At 36.3% G+C, this 19,450-nt stretch overlaps 1 protein-coding gene across 5 annotated transcripts in view; it reads left to right on the forward strand.

Annotated features, from left to right (window-relative positions):
- LOC145665261 (glutamate receptor ionotropic, kainate 2) overlaps positions 1 to 19,450 on the forward strand; it is a 1,060,711-nt gene that overhangs the window by 447,439 nt on the left and 593,822 nt on the right. For all 5 annotated transcript variants that reach the window (XM_081732555.1, XM_081732559.1, XM_081732565.1 and 2 more), the window contains exon 2: positions 13,548 to 13,709. In XM_081732555.1, coding sequence (XP_081588681.1) covers positions 13,548 to 13,709 — 162 coding nt within the window. The remainder of the gene's footprint in view (positions 1 to 13,547; positions 13,710 to 19,450) is intronic.

A 19,450-nucleotide genomic window follows, 5' to 3' on the forward strand; every position in this document is an offset into this window, starting at 1 on the left:
TGAACTCTTTATTATTATTATTCGCATTAATAATAGTAGTATTACTACTAGTAGTAATATTTATTGTTGTTGTAAAGATCACCATAAGAAAATATTACTATCTTGTTAACAACAAGTAAAGAAACCGACATGAAAGCAAACGTATATAAAACACATTATCAGATGACAAATAGGGATCACGGAAGACTAGATGACAAATTATAATAGGAAGTTGAAAATACAAAATGTAGACGGTTTAATACCTTAAGTGTATTTGTAATGCATGGTGTTCCTAATTGATATGATCAAATCTTGATTGTAAAAGACAGCTTATCCTGAAATTAGCACTTAAGCATTTGTTCCACATATTTCTGCCTAAATTTAATGCAATTTGGTTTATCCAACTATTTTATATATTTAGCTGTTTGTTAGGGAAAAAATCGTAAGAAGTATTTGATAGATCACAACCAAATTTAGCCTAGATGTAAAGGATTTCATTTCTGAAGCCAATATTCAAACACAAAGTAATCAAACGTTAAGAATTGATTTCATTTCTTAAGCCAATATTCAAACACAAAGTAATCAAAAGTTAAGGATTGATTTCATTTCTGAAGTCAATATTCAAACACAAAGTAATCAAAAGTTAGGAATCGATTTCATTTCTGAAGCCAATATTCAAACACAAAGTAATCAAAAGTTAAGAATTGATTTCCTTTCTGAAGCCAATATTCAAACACAAAGTAATCAAAAGTTAAGAATTGATTTCATTTCTTAAGCCAATATTCAAACACAAAGTGATCAAAAGTTAGGAATCGATTTCATTTCTGAAGCCAATATTCAAACACAAAGTAATCAAAAGTTAAGAATCTGTTTCATTTCTTAAGCCAATATTCAAACACAAAGTGATCAAAAGTTAGGAAATGATTTCATTTCTGAAGTCAATATTCAAACACAAAGTAATCAAAAGTTAGGAATCGATTTCATTTCTGAAGCCAATATTCAAACACAAAGTGATCAAAAGTTAGGAATCGATTTCATTTCTGAAGCCAATATTCAAACACAAAGTAATCAAAAGTTAAGAATTGATTTCATTTCTTAAGCCAATATTCAAACACAAAGTGATCAAAAGTTAGGAATCGATTTCATTTCTGAAGCCAATATTCAAACACAAAGTAATCAAAAGTTAAGAATTGATTTCATTTCTTAAACCAATATTCAAACACAAAGTGATCAAAAGTTAGGAATCGATTTCATTTCTGAAGCCAATATTCAAACACAAAGTGATCAAAAGTCAAGGATTGATTTCATTTCTGAAGTCAATATTCAAACACAAAGTAATCAAAAGTTAGGAATCGATTTCATTTCTGAAGCCAATATTCAAAAACAAAGTAATCAAAAGTTAAGAATTGATTTCATTTCTGAAGCCAATATTCAAACACAAAGTAATCAAAAGTTAGGAATCGATTTCATTTCTGAAGCCAATATTCAAACACAAAGTGATCAAAAGTTAGGAATCGATTTCATTTCTGAAGCCAATATTCAAACACAAAGTGATCAAAAGTTAGGAATCGATTTCATTTCTGAAGCCAATATTCAAACACAAAGTAATCAAAAGTTAGGAATCGATTTCATTTCTGAAGCCAATATTCAAACACAAAGTGATCAAAAGTTAGGAATCGATTTCATTTCTGAAGCCAATATTCAAACACAAAGTAATTAAAAGTTAAGAATTGATTTCATTTCTTAAGCCAATATTCAAACACAAAGTGATCAAAAGTTAGGAATTGATTTCATTTCTGAAGGCAATATTCGAACACAAAGTTATCAAAAGTTAGGAATCGATTTCATTTGTGAAGTCAATGTTCAAACACAAAGTAATCAAAAGTTAGGAATCGATTTCATTTCTGAAGCCAATATTCAAACACAAAGTAATCAAAAGTTAAGAATTGATTTCATTTCTTAAGCCAATATTCAAACACAAAGTGATCAAAAGTTAGGAATCGATTTCATTTCTGAAGCCAATATTCAAACACAAAGTAATCAAAAGTTAGGAATCGATTTCATTTCTGAAGCCAATATTCAAACACAAAGTAATCAAAAGTTAGGAATCGATTTCATTTCTGAAGCCAATATTCAAACACAAAGTGATCAAAAGTTAAGAATTGGTTTCATTTCTTAAGCCAATATTCAAAAACAAAGTAATCAAAAGTTAGGAATCGATTTCATTTCTGAAGCCAATATTCAAACATAAAGTAATCAAAAGTTAGGAATCGGTTTCATTTCTGAAGCCAATATTCAAACACAAAGTAATCAAAAGTTAAGAATTGATTTCATTTCTTAAGCCAATATTCAAACACAAAGTGATCAAAAGTTAGGAATCGATTTCATTTCTGAAGCCAATATTCAAAAACAAAGTAATCAAAAGTTAAGAATTGATTTCATTTCTGAAGCCAATATTCAAACACAAAGTAATCAAAAGTTAGGAATCGATTTCATTTCTGAAGCCAATATTCAAACACAAAGTGATCAAAAGTTAGGAATCGATTTCATTTCTGAAGCCAATATTCAAACACAAAGTGATCGAAAGTTAGGAATCGATTTCATTTCTGAAGCCAATATTCAAACACAAAGTAATCAAAAGTTAGGAATCGATTTCATTTCTGAAGCCAATATTCAAACACAAAGTAATCAAAAGTTAGGAATCGATTTCATTTCTGAAGCCAATATTCAAACACAAAGTAATCAAAAGTTAAGAATTGATTTCATTTCTTAAGCCAATATTCAAACACAAAGTGATCAAAAGTTAGGAATTGATTTCATTTCTGAAGCCAATATTCAAACACAAAGTAATCAAAAGTTAAGAATTGATTTCATTTCTTAAGCCAATATTCAAACACAAAGTGATCAAAAGTTAGGAATCGATTTCATTTCTGAAGCCAATATTCAAACACAAAGTAATCAAAAGTTAGGAATCGATTTCATTTCTGAAGCCAATATTCAAACACAAAGTAATCAAAAGTTAGGAATCGATTTCATTTCTGAAGCCAATATTCAAACACAAAGTAATCAAAAGTTAGGAATCGATTTCATTTCTGAAGCTAATATTCAAACACAAAGTAATCAAAAGTTAGGAATCGGTTTCATTTCTGAAGCCAATATTCAAACACAAAGTAATCAAAAGTTAGGAATCGGTTTCATTTCTGAAGCCAATATTCAAACACAAAATAATCAAAAGTTAGGAATTGATTTCATTTCTGAAGCCAATATTCAAACACAAAGTAATCAAAAGTTAGGAATTGATTTCATTTCTTAAGCCAATATTCAAACACAAAGTGATCAAAAGTTAGGAATCGATTTCATTTCTGAAGCCAATATTCAAACACAAAGTAATCAAAAGTTAGGAATCGGTTTCATTTCTGAAGCCAATATTCAAACACAAAATAATCAAAAGTTAGGAATCGATTTCATTTCTGAAGCCAATATTCAAACACAAAGTAATCAAAAGTTAGGAATCGATTTCATTTCTGAAGCCAATATTCAAACACAAAGTGATCAAAAGTTAGGAATCGATTTCATTTCTGAAGCCAATATTCAAACACAAAGTAATCAAAAGTTAGGAATCGATTTCATTTCTGAAGCCAATATTCAAACACAAAGTAATCAAAAGTTAGGAATCGATTTCATTTCTGAAGCCAATATTCAAACACAAAGTAATCAAAAGTTAGGAATCGATTTCATTTCTGAAGCCAATATTCAAACACAAAGTAATCAAAAGTTAAGAATTGATTTCATTTCTTAAGCCAATATTCAAACATAAAGTAATCAAAAGTTAGGAATCGATTTCATTTCTGAAGCCAATATTCAAACACAAAGTAATCAAAAGTTAAGAATTGATTTCATTTCTTAAGCCAATATTCAAACATAAAGTAATCAAAAGTTAGGAATCGATTTCATTTCTGAAGCCAATATTCAAACACACAGTAATCAAAAGTTAAGAATTGATTTCATTTCTGAAGCCAATATTCAAAAGCAAAGCGATCAAAAGTTAGGAATCGATTTCATTTCTTAACCCAATATTCAAACACAAAGTGATCAAAAGCTAGGAATTGATTTCATTTCTGAAGCCAATATTCAAAAGCAAAGCGCTCAAAAGTTAGGAATCGATTTCATTTCTGAAGCCAATATTCAAACACGAAGTGATCAAAAGCAACGATTTCCGGTTTTTACATAAATCAATATACAGCAAAATTGGTAATAGATAGCGAAAAGCGATTATCTGCAATCGATTAAGTGTTCCAAAACTATCTTTCTTCTTTATCCATAACTCTCTACTAAAACCAGAAGTGGTAAAAGTCCACTACAACTTCCGGTTTCATAGTTGATCTATATAAAGCAAAAGCTATGAGAGGTTGCGAAAGAAGGTGTTGTGTTTTAAGAATAGCTACCATTCTCTACTTTAACCTCTTATTCAGACCGAAAGTGTACGAAATGAACCGCTTCTGGTTTTAACGTTGGTTGACATAGAGAACCTGTTTTCTGTAGTGAGTTATGCGTCTTAACAATATATTCTCTCTCCACTCTAATCTTTTTATTAAAACCAAAAGTGGCTGAAAAGCAACCACTTCCTGTTTTAACGGTGATCGCTGTACAATGAAAGCAGTAATAGGTAAAGAGAAGCGATTTTCTGCCATCAAATAAGCGCCTCAAGAATATATATCCCATCTCTATTCTAATCGTTCTAATAATACCGGAAGTGGTACAAATAAACTACCACTTCTGGTTTCTACATTACTGGAGAAATATCACGTTGTACGAACCAAATTTCTTCACGTGGTGTACACGTAACGTTGTTATTTGTTGTTGTACCGAGCGAAGTAGCTCAAGTGATAGAGCGTTGGCTTCGCATTTGGGAGGTCGTGAGTTCGATTCCCGCTGCCGACCATCCTGACAGATTTTCCAGGGTTTTCCTCAGTCCTACAAGGCAAATGCAGAGATGATACCTACTAAACAGGCACTGGCCGATACCTTTACAAATCCTTTCCATTGTGGTTGTTGTTATTGTTGTTGTTAGATACCAATATAAAATGGCCTCTGAGCTGTATCTGGTGATTGTTAAATAAATAAATAAATAATAGCAATTAGTGATATTTTTTGTAGAAGTCCGAACTCGTCAACGAAAGAATTATACAACAAGGAATGACGGTGTTAAAAAACTTAAGTTTCACACAGGCCAATGGTCTGAGCATTCCTACCATTTTAGTGTGTAATGCAACACAGATGGTAAAGTGTTACAGTTAACACAGGCCTGGTATTACCGATTTAGCACAGAGACGGTGTTGCGGTTAACACAAGCCTGGCATTGCCGATTTGTCACAGAGAAAGTGTTGCGGTTAGCGCAGGCCTGGTATTACCAATTTAACACTAAAATGGTGTTGAGCGGTATGGAAATAACAACGCTTCAGGAACTAGGTGAAAAAACAAAGGAACATGAAAATATGAAAGGTACCACAGTCATCTTTCTCTATATACTATATGTTTGTTGTTAGTAACAGCGCAGCTAGCATGGTCAACACGGCAAGCTAGCCCATTGAAACACTAGTGTTAATAAATTTATTACTAGTCAGTGGTCAGCGAGCCCTTTCATAATTTATGCGACATTTATAAATAATTGATACCACACTTTATTATTCCTCATTTAATAAAAGTGAAACTATTCTCGTAAAAGTAGTTTTTTGGCAGCTGTATATAAAATAACACCACTGGTGAGTTACTAAAATGAATCCTCATCATGTCAAATATTTGATTAACCGACTTACGTTTTAACACTTTACTCCAAAGGATGAGGGAGTTAAAATAACCTAAAGTTGTGTCAAAATTTGGCTCAACTCGGATAAGACAGAGCCATTGTCCACATTATGGAGATTCCGTTTCTGAGATGTGTCCGTTAAACGATGTTTCACTGTATTTATGATAGATTTATGGGACTAATTTTACCCCGAAACATTCTCCACTCCTAAGTCGAAAAAAAGGTACGTAAAACAGCAGAACTAGAAAGTGCAGCCTCATTTGAATGTCTGACCGTGCTTGTTCATACACATGTGTTGCGAAAGGGAACGTGTGCTTATGTATATGTTGAGGATGTTTGACTACACAGAGAGGGGAGAAAGAGAGATGGAGCGAGCTGAGAGTGTCCGGGAGAGGGTTAAGTTGATGGATGCGGTGTCGCCGTCACAGAGAACAGAGCTCAGATGCCCAGCGTCCCAGTCACATAACATCTCCAAAACACTTGACCTTTTCCCTACAGCTAGCGGTTTACACACAGTAGAGCCATCTTCGTTTTTTTAATATATTTTCTAGTATTCTCATATATAATACAGTGTTAAATAACTAATTCAAAAATGTTACTCTAATTTTGACTTTTTTTTTCGAACATGATCAATAATTTTAGTGTTAATATTAATTGACGAGGATATAAAAATGTGGTGGGGAAGGTAAGAGAAAGGCATCATGTATCCTATGTAGTGGCGTACTCAGGAGCGGATTCAGGGGGGCGATTAGGGCGTCCCTTTTCAGTACCGAGTATATGTGAAACATAGATCTTTCGTTGAGGTGAAATTTCAAGTCCTCTCGCCGGGAATCGAAGCTCGAACCCAGTGAACCAACGGCCCGCCTGCTACCCAATAAACTAGTGGTGAGAGCTGTGTAATGTTTTTGAGTTCATTACACATTACCTCCTAAATGCATACCGTTACACATCTCCAATCTATCGACAGTAGGAGTAGTGTGAAAAATGTTTTTTGACCTGGTGCTTCGTCAATATTATGATGGCAGCAACCACTCATAGGACTTCCAAGCTCTGGCACTGTGGTATTTGACAGGTTTACGTACACATGTCCTTTGGAAAAACTCAGACAAAGAAACCCATGAGCGTGACACTAGGGAAACGTACCACTTTCTACGAATCTTAGTACTCAAAGATGCCATGTAAAGTATAATGGCATGATGGTGCGTCTTCATTTGCTGGAAATAAATCAATCAACATTGTTTACTATATTCTACCAGGTTCTCGTTTGTTTGCATGTTCATTCAAGTTTAGCGGCCTTTTTCTGCAGCGAGACTATATTAGACATGAGCCTACAAGTTTAAAGTGGAATCCAAAGCACCGGAATTCACTCTTACCGGAGATCAAATCCAGAACCCTGTACACCAAATTCGTGCTCTTTAATCACTAGAGCACCGGGAAGCGATGCCAAGTTCTCATGATGCAGGCTATACAGAACACGCACAGAAATTAATACTTCATGCACAGTCATGGTATATTTAACTCCAGAGACAGATGGAGAGTTTGAAAGATGTTCACTGGACTCTGCAATGACTTTAATTCATCATTGAAAGTTGGTGAGGGCCTTGTTACGTCTTTGCGGAGATTATGTCAGTGCGATTAAACTTGTCTCAGATTTTATCCGTGGATCCAGCGATATGAAGTTGATGAAATTTCATCCAGATTCACTGTACCATCTTTTCAGCCTGTGGGTCATCATAGGAGCACATTCTAGGGATAGAATACTTCTACTGCTGTGATAAAAGCTGAAAATGGAAATCTATCAAGAAAAGTTATGTGGTACTTATCTAATAAGGCTGAGCAACCTCTCAGTCAAAATGATCCACAGGAAGATCAGTTCAAATTTTTTCCCCGTTGACAATGAAAAATTAAGGTGCGTTGCAAAATGGCAGTACCATCGGTGGTGCTCTACACAACTGAAGACGGAAGTGAACATGACAACGAAATATTTTAAAGAATGAAATGAAATGAAATGAATTTTACGTTCCACGTTTATGCCGGCCTAGGCTAAAGGAGACGGCGATGATGAGTAATGAATAAAATGATGGAATGAAGAAAGTAGGAGGAAACGGGAGAACCCCAAGGAAACACGCACACGGTGTTTGTCCACCACAAAGTTCATTTAATGAAATATAAGATTAAGACTTTTGGTATGCGTTGACGACATGATTCTACGTTCTGATAACTATCACCATAAAAAGGAAAACACTGATAAGGCTGATTTCGATGCTCCAAAATTAAAGATCACTGTATAATACGAAGTACTACTTTAAATTGGTAAAGGATGTTGTCCCTAACCCCTTGCAAGAAAGAAAATATGTTTAGTATATTAGATTGAGAATAAACGCCAGTATGCCAATATAAGTACGGCATATTAAATATATATATATATATATATATATATATATATATATATATATATATATATATATATATATATATATATAATGATAAGTAATGAGACTCGCCGCGCCGCGGCGCGCGTGTCGCTGGAGCGGGTTTGTCGGTGATGGAGGATGTAGGGGGGGGGGGGTCCGAGCAAAGCAACGCACCGCGCGTCAGTTGGCTCCGAGCCTTAGTGGAGCGCGGACAAGCCTTGGACAAAGCCCTTGTGAACATTCTTGTCACGGCGGAAAATCAACAAACATGGAGGGTTCCATCGAACAGCGTTATGCGATCAAATTTTGCGTTCGCCTGGGGAAAACGGCTACTCAGACGCTTTCTCTCATCACGGAGGCCTACAAAGAGGAAGCCCTATCCAAAGCCCAGGTGTTTCGTTGGCACAGTGCGTTCCGGAACGGCCGGGAAAGCGTTGAGGATCTGGAGAGGGCTGGACGCCCGACAACAGTGACTACGGACGAAACTGTGGCAAAAGTGAGGGATCTCCTGAACTCAGACCGTCGATTATCGTTGAGATTGATTGCTGATGAACTCGATATGAACCACACAACAGTGCACAAGATTGTGACGGAACAATTGGGAATGAGAAAAATCTGTGCGAAACTGGTGCCGCGAGTGTTGACTGACGAACAAAAGCAACGACGTGTTGATTGTTGTCAGGAACTGTTGAACCTCATGAACAGTGACCCTAACTTTGAAGATGACGTCATAACAGGTGACGAGTCGTGGGTGTTCCAGTACGACCCTGAAACGAAACGTCAAAGCGCGGAGTGGCACACTCCTGCGTCCCCGCGCCCCAAGAAGGCCAGAATGTCGAAGTCAAAGGTGAAAACAATGTTGATTGTTTTTTTTGACAATGTGGGGGTGGTCCACAAGGAGTTTGTACCCCAAGGACAAGCCGTCAACGCCGCCTTCTACAAACAAGTCCTTGAGAGACTGCACAGGAGCGTCAAGCGGAAAAGACCGGCGATCGCTAGCCGGTGGAAGTTGCATCACGACAATGCCCCTGCCCACACCGCCTTCTTAGTGACCTCCTTTTTGACCCGGATTGGGGTGGAAGTCCTTCCACAACCACCCTACAGCCCAGATGTGAGCCCGGCCGACTTCTTCCTCTTCCCGAAGCTGAAGCCACGCTTGAAAGGAACCCGTTTTGCAGACGTCACAGCCATCCAAGCAGCCGTGACCACATTTCTAAAGGACATGCCGGCTGCTGACTTCCAGGGGGCGTTTGCAGCGTGGAAACATCGATTGCAGAAGTGCATCGACGCAAGAGGAGAGTACTTCGAAAGCTTTTAAGTCCCTGTACAGATCAGATCAATAAAACAATGTTTCCAGACCTGGTCTCATTACTTATCATACAAACCCTGTATATATATATATATATATATATATATATATATATATATATATATATATATATATATATATATATATATATATATATATAAACTATATTAGTGAGAATACTTTTTATTCAGCACTCACAATGTGAGAAAGCTTGTCATTCACCCAAGTATGATCCTTCACTACCAGGTTAAGCTTAAGCGACATACAATGTTCAAATATAAATGCAATGATACTTCTGATTATAGCCCGGAATTAATGACAACATGCCATTATTGCAATTTTCATGATATTTTCAGGAAAAGTGCAATTTCACAATTTAGAAGCAACTTGTTGAGTTCGTCACAGATTTTCTCTTTCACTACTTTTTATTTACTCATGAATGAAGCGTAAAACAGATCTGAGTCGCTCTTATTTGGCCAATCGATCTCGGTGTCCGATAATAACTGGTCTATTCCCGTCGGAATGTGACAAGTGGAGGGGCGGGGATGCTAGTGCTTATTCGGTTCTTGGAATTTTGAAGCAGTGTTCGATTCTTGGAATAACAAACGAAGATGCTTCCTTTCAAGAAGTAGCCAGGTGGGCAGTTATTGTGAATCTTAAGCGTGCGAGATACAGAACTGTGCGTTTCAGTATTTCAAGATGGCGAAAGTTGGTCTTTCTAGGCAACACAAATTGTAAAAATTTGTGAGTGAGTTCGGGCGTACTGTGTTTTCAACAGACTGTTCTGTACTGTTTTGTAAGTTATGTGAAACTGTGGTTTCCGCTGAAAAGCATTATTTTGTAACACGCCATATAAACACTGCAAAACACAATTTTGCAAGGACACGCAAATCAGCTAGTGAAAAGGTTCAAAATCTTCTTGGAACAGTCACGAATTCCGCTTCGCGTATTTACAGTTTTGCGAATGAGCTGTGTGAAACTCTAATTAAAGCGGACATTCCTTTATGAAAGTTAGAAAATGTTTCCTTTAGGAACTTTCTCGAGGAATACACAAAATAAAAAGTTCCAAGTGAATCATCTTTGAGAAAGACTTAGGTTGATAGCGCGTACAGCAGAACTATTGACGATATTCGTAAAAGTGTTGCTGACAAAAATATATTGATTTCAACTGATGAAACTTGCGAATTCTAGGACGTTCCATTGTCAACGTTGTAATTGAAACTTTGGGAGGGGAAGAAGGCACAAAAATTTTGATTCCATCAGAAGTTCTGGAAAAAGTAAATGTCACGGCAATTCCACAGGTTTTTACAAAATCGCTCAAAAGAATCATTGATACTTTTGATGAGGATGATGCGTCTTCAATTAACGTTGCTCAAAGTTTGCTTAAGAAGAATTCCTTGAAAAAGGACTTAGTCTTCATTGCAACACATTTAGCAAAGTTGCCAGATGCTAATACCAAGCTGAAAAAAAAAAAAAGAACAGACTCTCGCTAGTTCTCTGAAAATCTTCAATGATACTCTCAACGATCTGAGTGTTGTATCTGGTGACAAGGGCGAGTACATTTGTCTGCAATCCTTTCGACAATGAGATCTCAAAAACCACTAGTTTTAGAAATGTGATCGATTCCAAATTTTGTGCATTATCCAGTTCTAATTGAATATTTAAAAAAAACATGGCCGTTATTTCTTTATTACATTTCTTAGGGCTACACTGGAATTGTTGAAATTTTAAAAATGTAAAGCATCATATCCTATAAGTTATACATTTCAACACCACTTAGTTGTATATAGGGGTTGTATATCCCTCAGTCGTTTGTTGCATGGTCAAATTATAACGAAAAACAAAGGATAATAATCATTTCTCCAGTCTAAGATGATTTTTTTGTTGTTTGGACTAATTTGCCCAATGAACACCATACCGTATATCACTGACATAATTAATTGTGTATGTAATGTATTTTCTTATTACAAACTGCATGCAAGAAGAAATAAAACAGTGATCATAGATGAATTAGAAACTCCAACCGGAAGTAGGTTCAAATGATGCAAACTTTGCGAAATATTAAAAAATAATCGAAAAAATCTCCCCTTGCCGATTTTTATTAAGACACCTGTCATTTGTCTCTTTAAAGGAACATGTACATATTTTGTGAGTAATGACAAGGAGATTCATGTTCATATGTGAACGATGGGCTGTTTAGAGAACGCTGGTTCAGCAAGTAGTTTATTAAAATAACTTGAAAGGAGTTTAAGTGCAATTATCTTTGCTTTAGTATTAATATAATTGTCTGTAGCTTAAAGAGACTTCTATCCATATTGATCCACTTCTTCCGAAGTTATATTTTAGGAGAGAATGTATAGAAGTTAGACAGTGTATAATTTTGGTAGCTACGATAGTAGAATGTCTGTAGTCTCTTTTTTCATGGCGTACCTTAGTGAAACTTTTTGTTAGTTGGCAACACGTGTTGGCAACAGACTGGATTCAGAGTATGTATGTGTCTGCGTGCTAATCATAAGATGATGAATCCGCAGACGTATTTGGGTCATATGTAATGGAAACCAGGCGACGGGTAAAGGGGGAAGACTAAAACATAAAGAAGAATGACATCTCTAAATGGAGAAACAAACAAAAAAAGCGGGGTAGAGCGAACTAGGGGGTGAAGCTACAGCAAATAAAACACAAAGACGTAGATGCCTATGGAAAGGAATTTGGTTGTCTTTTAATATTTTTTTTATTAGACGAAATGGAAATATCTGCCGACAAAAACAACTGAAATAAATTGTTAAAGGATTATTTTGATCTGGGTTGTTTATTTGTGGGACATGAAATAACAAATAGAATGTCATCTGCACAGCTTTCAGTGTTTAGGTTTTATTTGGAAAGAATTTAATGTTGTTTTCAGTTTAGTCTGTCGTGTTATAATGTTAATTCTATAAGAAATGTCCTTCCAATGAGTTCTTCGAGATAAACTATGAATGTTGTGGCAGACCCAAGTTCGATCACCAATGGAAACAAATGTCATTTTCATTCCATACTAAATCTGTGCAACTTCTCATATAGTCTTATATAACAGTGTTTCAAAGGGTACTGTACACCAAATAAACAAAGAAAAAAACAAAGTTTATATTTGTATTGGACTTCCAGACTAGGTCATGTCCGTCCGTCTGTCTGTCAAAATGTAGCAGAGGAAAAAGGCGAAAGCGGGAAACGGTTTATTCATATGTTCAAAGAATAGATTCGGTTCAGTTTTCATTTCTCTATTGTAAACTGACACGATAGGTTTCCAGTTTTAATGTTTTTGTCTTTTTTTGAAGGTGCTATATTCACTTGTTGCTATATTCGCTTGTAAAATCTTGTTGGTATTTTTGTATTTTCTGTTGGTGCTATGTTCACTTGTCGCTAACGCTCGCGCCTTTGGTGCAAGTGGTTCGGGTTTGCCCGGTGGGGGCAATCCAAGGATGTTACAAAATAGAGGATCTGTCCATACGTATCTTCATCATACGAACTCAATGAAACTAAAAAAACGAGCATCGTCTGAGCCGGCACGTCTGATTGGCTACTCTCGTTTCCGCCATGATTGTTGACTCGAAACATTGCGATCTTAGTGATGCGGAGTGGGCAGAGTAGGTGTGGCGAAGTTGTGACGTATGACTTCACGATTTTATTGTATAGGCAGATCCTCTATTTTACAACATTCTTGGGACAATGTAATCTTTTAGAACAGCCATTCTGACTAAGGTTTTTCCTCGTTCACAGCAGATAAATGTTGGGATGATACCTAACTTATAGGTCCCAGGCCAATTCCTTGCCCATTCCTTCCTTTCTTCCTCACTTCCTTGGATAGTGAGCTCGCAAAGAGACGTCATCCCCCATACGTGACAAACTTAAGACCAATGATCCCGGTAATATCCAGAAATGTATATAAATAAATACATATCATATTTTCACTTGCCTAAAATCTAATTTCTATTGTTGTCTTTTGTGTAGATGCTCTGTTCGCTTGACTAAAAGCTTGTTTCTGTTTTTGTCTTTTGTGTAGGTGCTATATTCACTGAAGACCAGAAGGACAGTAGTATGGAGCTTGCATTCAAGTATGCAGTGTACAGAATAAACAAGGATAAAAACATCCTTCCCAACACTACGCTCGTTTACGACATCCAGTACGTTCCAAGAGATGACAGCTTCAGAACGTCCAAGAAAGGTGAGTGCCAAATCAAGTACTGTTTTGCTAAGTGTTCTAAGCATGTAATTAGTTAGATTTGCCTGGAACATAAACAAGATTAAGGTATGAGAGTTTCAGGTAAGATTTTTTAATCCACCTTCCTACCGTTCAATCATTGTGGAGGAACTTGCGCGTCAACATATCGAAACCAATCGAAATGCTCGCCAAGTGTGAACTACATGGTGTAATTCTATTGTTTCAGGCGAAAGGGTATATATAATATAGCAGCAATTCATATTTCCATGAATAAGGATTACAGCAGGAATTCTGTCGGTGATAGTTATGTGAACAACTAATATACAGAGAGATTAAAGAACTTAATGATATACATGACCACGGTAGTCGAGAGGGGAAAAATAAGACTGCAGACACCCATTCTGAAAGTGTAAATCACGTGATTTGTAAAAATTGTATATTACGATTTCTGAATGTTCTGCTGAGTTCCTAGAAATTTCAAGATCAGTGCTTTTAGAAATCAAAGTATAATACGTAGTTCATACTTGGCGGGCGCTTCGATTGTACTCAATGTGTTTTAGAGCTTGAACTGCAGAATCTGTCTTTTCGTGTGTCGGGGGAGACACCCAATAAGCAGTTTGTCTTGTCCTCGTTCTGTCATCTCACGTGATTATCTTCTGGTGGTTTAGCGGAAGTTGAAAAACTTCTCTATATCGACAGCAACAGTGATCAAGAGACGACGCCATTCAGAAATCTTAACTAGAATCATAAGATAAGTGGAACAGTGGACGGAACGGAGCTTGAGCGAGAAGGATCGTCGTAGATTGAAGAGTATTATCACAAAAGAACTATATAGCGAATATGAAAAAAAAAAAAACTGAATGAATAAAGTCAGTCAGCATCTGGAACGAACTCTTTCAAACATTGCAGACAGGTAACAGCTGTATAAACTCAGTATTAACAGTCGGTTTGTGATCTGCAAATATATGGTCACTGCTGTCAATGCCCAAAGAAGCATCTATACTATTGTACACAGCAATTTTACTGTATTCCATTGGTCGTATTATTTACTAATATAAGACGAATTATTGGAAATTGTTACATGGCCGTTTTAAGTTGTCAGATGCATCGTACTGTACAAATGTCGTTCTCTTTCAACAGCGAAGTCTTCCAAAATGACAATGCACTACCACATGCAGGAAAGATTTTAATATTTCTATGATTCTACTTTTTACTATCATCAGCCGAATTAGTTGAGTGATTATCAGTAAACTATTTTCAATATTATTATATGATAAATACTATTAAACTGTGTATACTGCATAGCACAAGGGGGCAAAAAGCGAATATCGTATAATTGAACATTACTTATTTCAAAGTGTCAACAAAAAATTGTTTGGATAAGGAAACAATCCAAACTACATTAATCTACTACACTAATATGTTTTTAATCTTTAACATCATATTTAATGTGTGGAAGAACTGTGCCATATTTCTTGCACTCTTAAAATCGGATATATAAGCATATCTCTTAATACTTAGTAAATTACTAACAATTAACGGAAACATGTTAGAGGAATAATCATCTAGAGTTCAAAATCAACTTAAAGTACAAAAAAGCTGAGTAGTGCCATCTTTGAAACTTATATTTAATACAGATTAAATAGACACTTTAATGCGAATATGTTTGAATTAAATGCTATCAAACCATAAGTTGTTGTAGTTCGCTAGAGTCAGGCATTGTCAACAATGGCAGCCTCTCCAAAACTTCCCGTTGTTTGGTCATTCAGGAATCTGATTTTGCTCGAAAAACACGATCATTCTGCATTGCTTGCTTTCAAATCGCTGTTTTCACCTCAGCTACATACGGTTCATGTGACAGTTGCATCTAAAATAGAATTGAAACTCATATACAATACATTTAATTAATTCTTACACTGAGAAAAATAATTGTAGGTGGCGTACTTAAAAAGGTAGGTTACATGTGTAATTAAATTGGATCTAACGTACATCAGACGTATAACTGAAAACACATGTTTCATAATACTTTCCATATAAGTTCCATCTATATGTACTTTGCGTATGAAACAATATAGGCGGTAAGGATCTCACATACAAATGGACGTATATAACATATAGCTGACGAAGGTAACATAAGTATATGCATGCGATATACGGAAAACTGTTAGATGCCAGACAGATAATAATAAATAGAATAGTACCAGCAGTGCCCCCCGGAATAGTAAGTGTGCCCCCGGAACATATCTTCTGAAAGAGCCACTGCTCCCGAAACTTCGTAACTCAACATACATTTGAACACCTTTTTAATAAAACTATTTTTATTTAACAGGAAAATGATTGACGTAGCATTAAAATTTGATCTTACACTTCATCTGTACTCTTATACAAATGTAATTCTATAATTTTTATACTGAAAATATAGGTGGAAGTATTTTACAATTACTTACCGGGTACAGAATAATACTTCTTCAATACTACATACACGTAGTGACTTTTGGACCCTTCCATTAAAATTTTCAGATTAAGCGTCTGTTTAGAAGTCTTGTAGAACCAATATATCCACCTGTCCGTTTGTCTGTCTTTCAAGCGACAAGTATGAGACCGAAGTGGTAAGTTATATCGAGAAGCGTTTTTTTAATCAATTCAGCGTCCTACGAATAGGTTCTATCTTTCTATTCAAGCCGGAAATGGTTGAAATTAAGAATTTCCGGTTTGAAAATGAAATGAAACCTTTTAAGTTTTACGTCCCACGGTTATGCCGGTTAGGCTTAAGAAGACAGTGATGAGTAATGAATGAAATGGTGGAATGAAGAAAGTGGGAGGAAACGGGAGAACTCCAAGAAAAACCACACACATAGTGTTTGTCCACCACAAAGTTCACTTGGCGGGGGCTGGGATCGAACCCAGGATCCCAAGCACCAGAGGGGAACGCTCTACCACTCTTTTATTTTTTTAAAAAAACTTCCTGACTTATTTTCGACTTCAACCACTTCTCAGGACTACTAGACACGACAGGGACACGAACACAGAAACATCGAGGACTGTCAAAATTCCACCCTTGCTACTACAGAGGGACTCGAACCCCCAATGGGCTTCACATCACGATCATCAGCCTAACGCCTCAGACCGCTCGGCTACACCCACCGGCCCTCTGAGCCACCGCGGCCCCAATTTCCGGTTTGAATGTTGATCGCCATAGAACGTTGATCTTGCCAACAGGTAGTGACAAGTTTTTTTCTTTTTTTTAAGACTCAACGTGTGAAGAAAAGATACCATCTCTACCTGCAACCAGTGATGATTTTAGGGGTTAGAAATTCTTCCCGGGAGTTATATCCCCGATTATGTTCAATGTCGATTATCAATATTTTTACTTTATTTTCACTCCTCATGCATTTAAATTGCCCTCCCCCCCGGGAGAAGATCTTCTGAAATCATATCTCTACTAAAACCGAGAGTAGTAGAAACTTACCATTACATCCAGCTTCACTGTAGATCTCCTGAGAGCAAACATGGTAAGAGATATTGACAAACCATTTTCTGAATTGATTCAACTTTTCGCAAATATACTCCATCTGCTTCATTAACTCTCTATTCAAACCGGATGTGGTAGAAATTAACCATTTTTGGTTTCAATATTTGTCAGCAAAGAGCAAAAGCGGTCAGAAATAGTTACAAACAGTTTCCTGAAATCAATTCAGCATCAGCAGTTGGTCACCAACTATGAGAAACGTTTGAACATTGGTAGAAACTATGTCGAAAAATAGTTTAAAATGTGCTCTTTCATGTAAAAGTATATTTGGCTTGAACAAACCTCTTTTAGTATTATTTGATCTAAACGGTACTTACTTCCCGACATGGCTCATAATTTCTGGCGTATGTGTGGTAATTGTAGTTTTAGTTCTAGCACGTCCTACCCACTGACCTTAACATTATTTAATATTTGTGGTCAGTTCTGAAACTTAGATACCGAAGGATACGAAACGGAGGGAGACAATTACCTCATAATGTTCTTAAGGCAAATGAAGTGTTCAAAATCATTAGGATCTACAGACAGTAGAACAGATATTTGTTAGCTGAGAGGGTGCTTAAGTTGATATTAGTTTTTCTGTGATTTATTGAGCTTAATTTAGCTTTACAATAGCTGATGTGAGGTTAGCTTTGCGCAAGTTAGTTAAACTTATTTTAGGTAACCTTAAACGTTAGATAAAGTTGGAGTAAATAAAGTGTGCGTTAATAGTTATTTTCTCCATGACAGTATATACCGCAGTAAATCCGGAATAAGGAATATATATTAGAGAATTTTAAAAATACGAGTGCTTAGAGCGTTTGTACAAGACTCACTGTGTATTGGTATACGCACTGGCCCAAATCCCTGGGGTTGAGGGGGACATGTCCTCTCCAATCTTGGAACTGGGGGACTATCCTCCCCAATAATCCGATTTGAATTTTTTTTGAGGAGGGGAAATGTGATGATTTGTGTCCGATTGCCACAAAGGAAAGTGAAATGAAATTGATGTGCCCCAGAATAAGCCTCAAATCTGCCCATCTCCCAATGTTGAAGACAACTCTGCTCCCTGATCCTCCACAGGATTGGTCTTCAACTTCACAATTATTTTCAGCATCTCTTAACAAGAAAAAAAATGGAAACGGTCTTACTTGTCTCTCCCAATGTTGGAGACAAGTAAGACTGCCGCTGGGTATACGTTTATGTTTTAATTTGTAATATTCGATATGTTAAACTGTTTTGCTATATGATGTCAGTGACACAAGTTTTGCATTTGGACCCACTTATGTTTCGTATTTTTCCGCAGATTCGACACCAAACGTTCTTACGCGCATTTTCCGTTCCATGGCGGTCCGCAAATTTTGTGAACACTGATGTGAAATAGGCCCCTGGTCATTATCTTTGTAGGGGAGCACGGTGGCTGTGGCGGGGAGAACTTACATTTGGTGCGTTGATTCACTGGTTTGATAACCAGCTGATCAAGTAGGTTTATGGTGGACAATACGTGTCCGTGCGTTTTCTCGAGGTACTTCCATTTCCTTCCACATATTCATTCCACCACATTTTTTTATCATCATTCACTTGCCTTAATCAACCGTCTTCCTTAGCCTAACAGGCATAATCGTGGGACATTACACTCGAAAATTACATTTCATTCCATTTTTCATTCTCTCGGTGCATTTCTACATGGATATAGTTAATCTGCACAGATATGGTGAAGAAGTAATTTCCAGGTACAAAATAAATTTTTTATATACCCCTGTTTCAATAGAAGTAATAAATTTGAAAGGAAAAGTTAATAAATTTTTGTTATTATCTTGTGAATCTGTACAAAAATTGTTTCGTAAATGTAGAATTTCAGGGGAAAAAGTAACAACATTTGAATACTGTCAGTAGCATTTGTTCTGCGTCATTTGTTATTTTGATGATCGACTATATTCTCCAGGATTACTTGATTATCATAACAACAGATTTTGCTTGGTTAACAAATCTATTCGGAGGAACTTACGTATGGAGATCCATCTTGTTTTTTTAGAGAAATATACATTTGGTATACTATTCGGAAACCTAAACATATCTGTACAGTGTTATATAATATAAGAAGTAACATTTACATCGCATTAAGATGGAGCCAGTTTGTAAGCGGTGGTTTCCTGTTCTCGCCACCAGGAAGATGGCAGGAAAGAAGATGATTCGTTTCTGCATTACTATTTTTCTAACCTTGCTGGTCTTCATGACG

The sequence above is a fragment of the Thermobia domestica genome, chromosome 1 (genome assembly GCF_964235325.1).
Source record: "Thermobia domestica chromosome 1, izTheDome1.hap1.1, whole genome shotgun sequence".
Taxonomy (NCBI): domain Eukaryota; kingdom Metazoa; phylum Arthropoda; class Insecta; order Zygentoma; family Lepismatidae; genus Thermobia; species Thermobia domestica.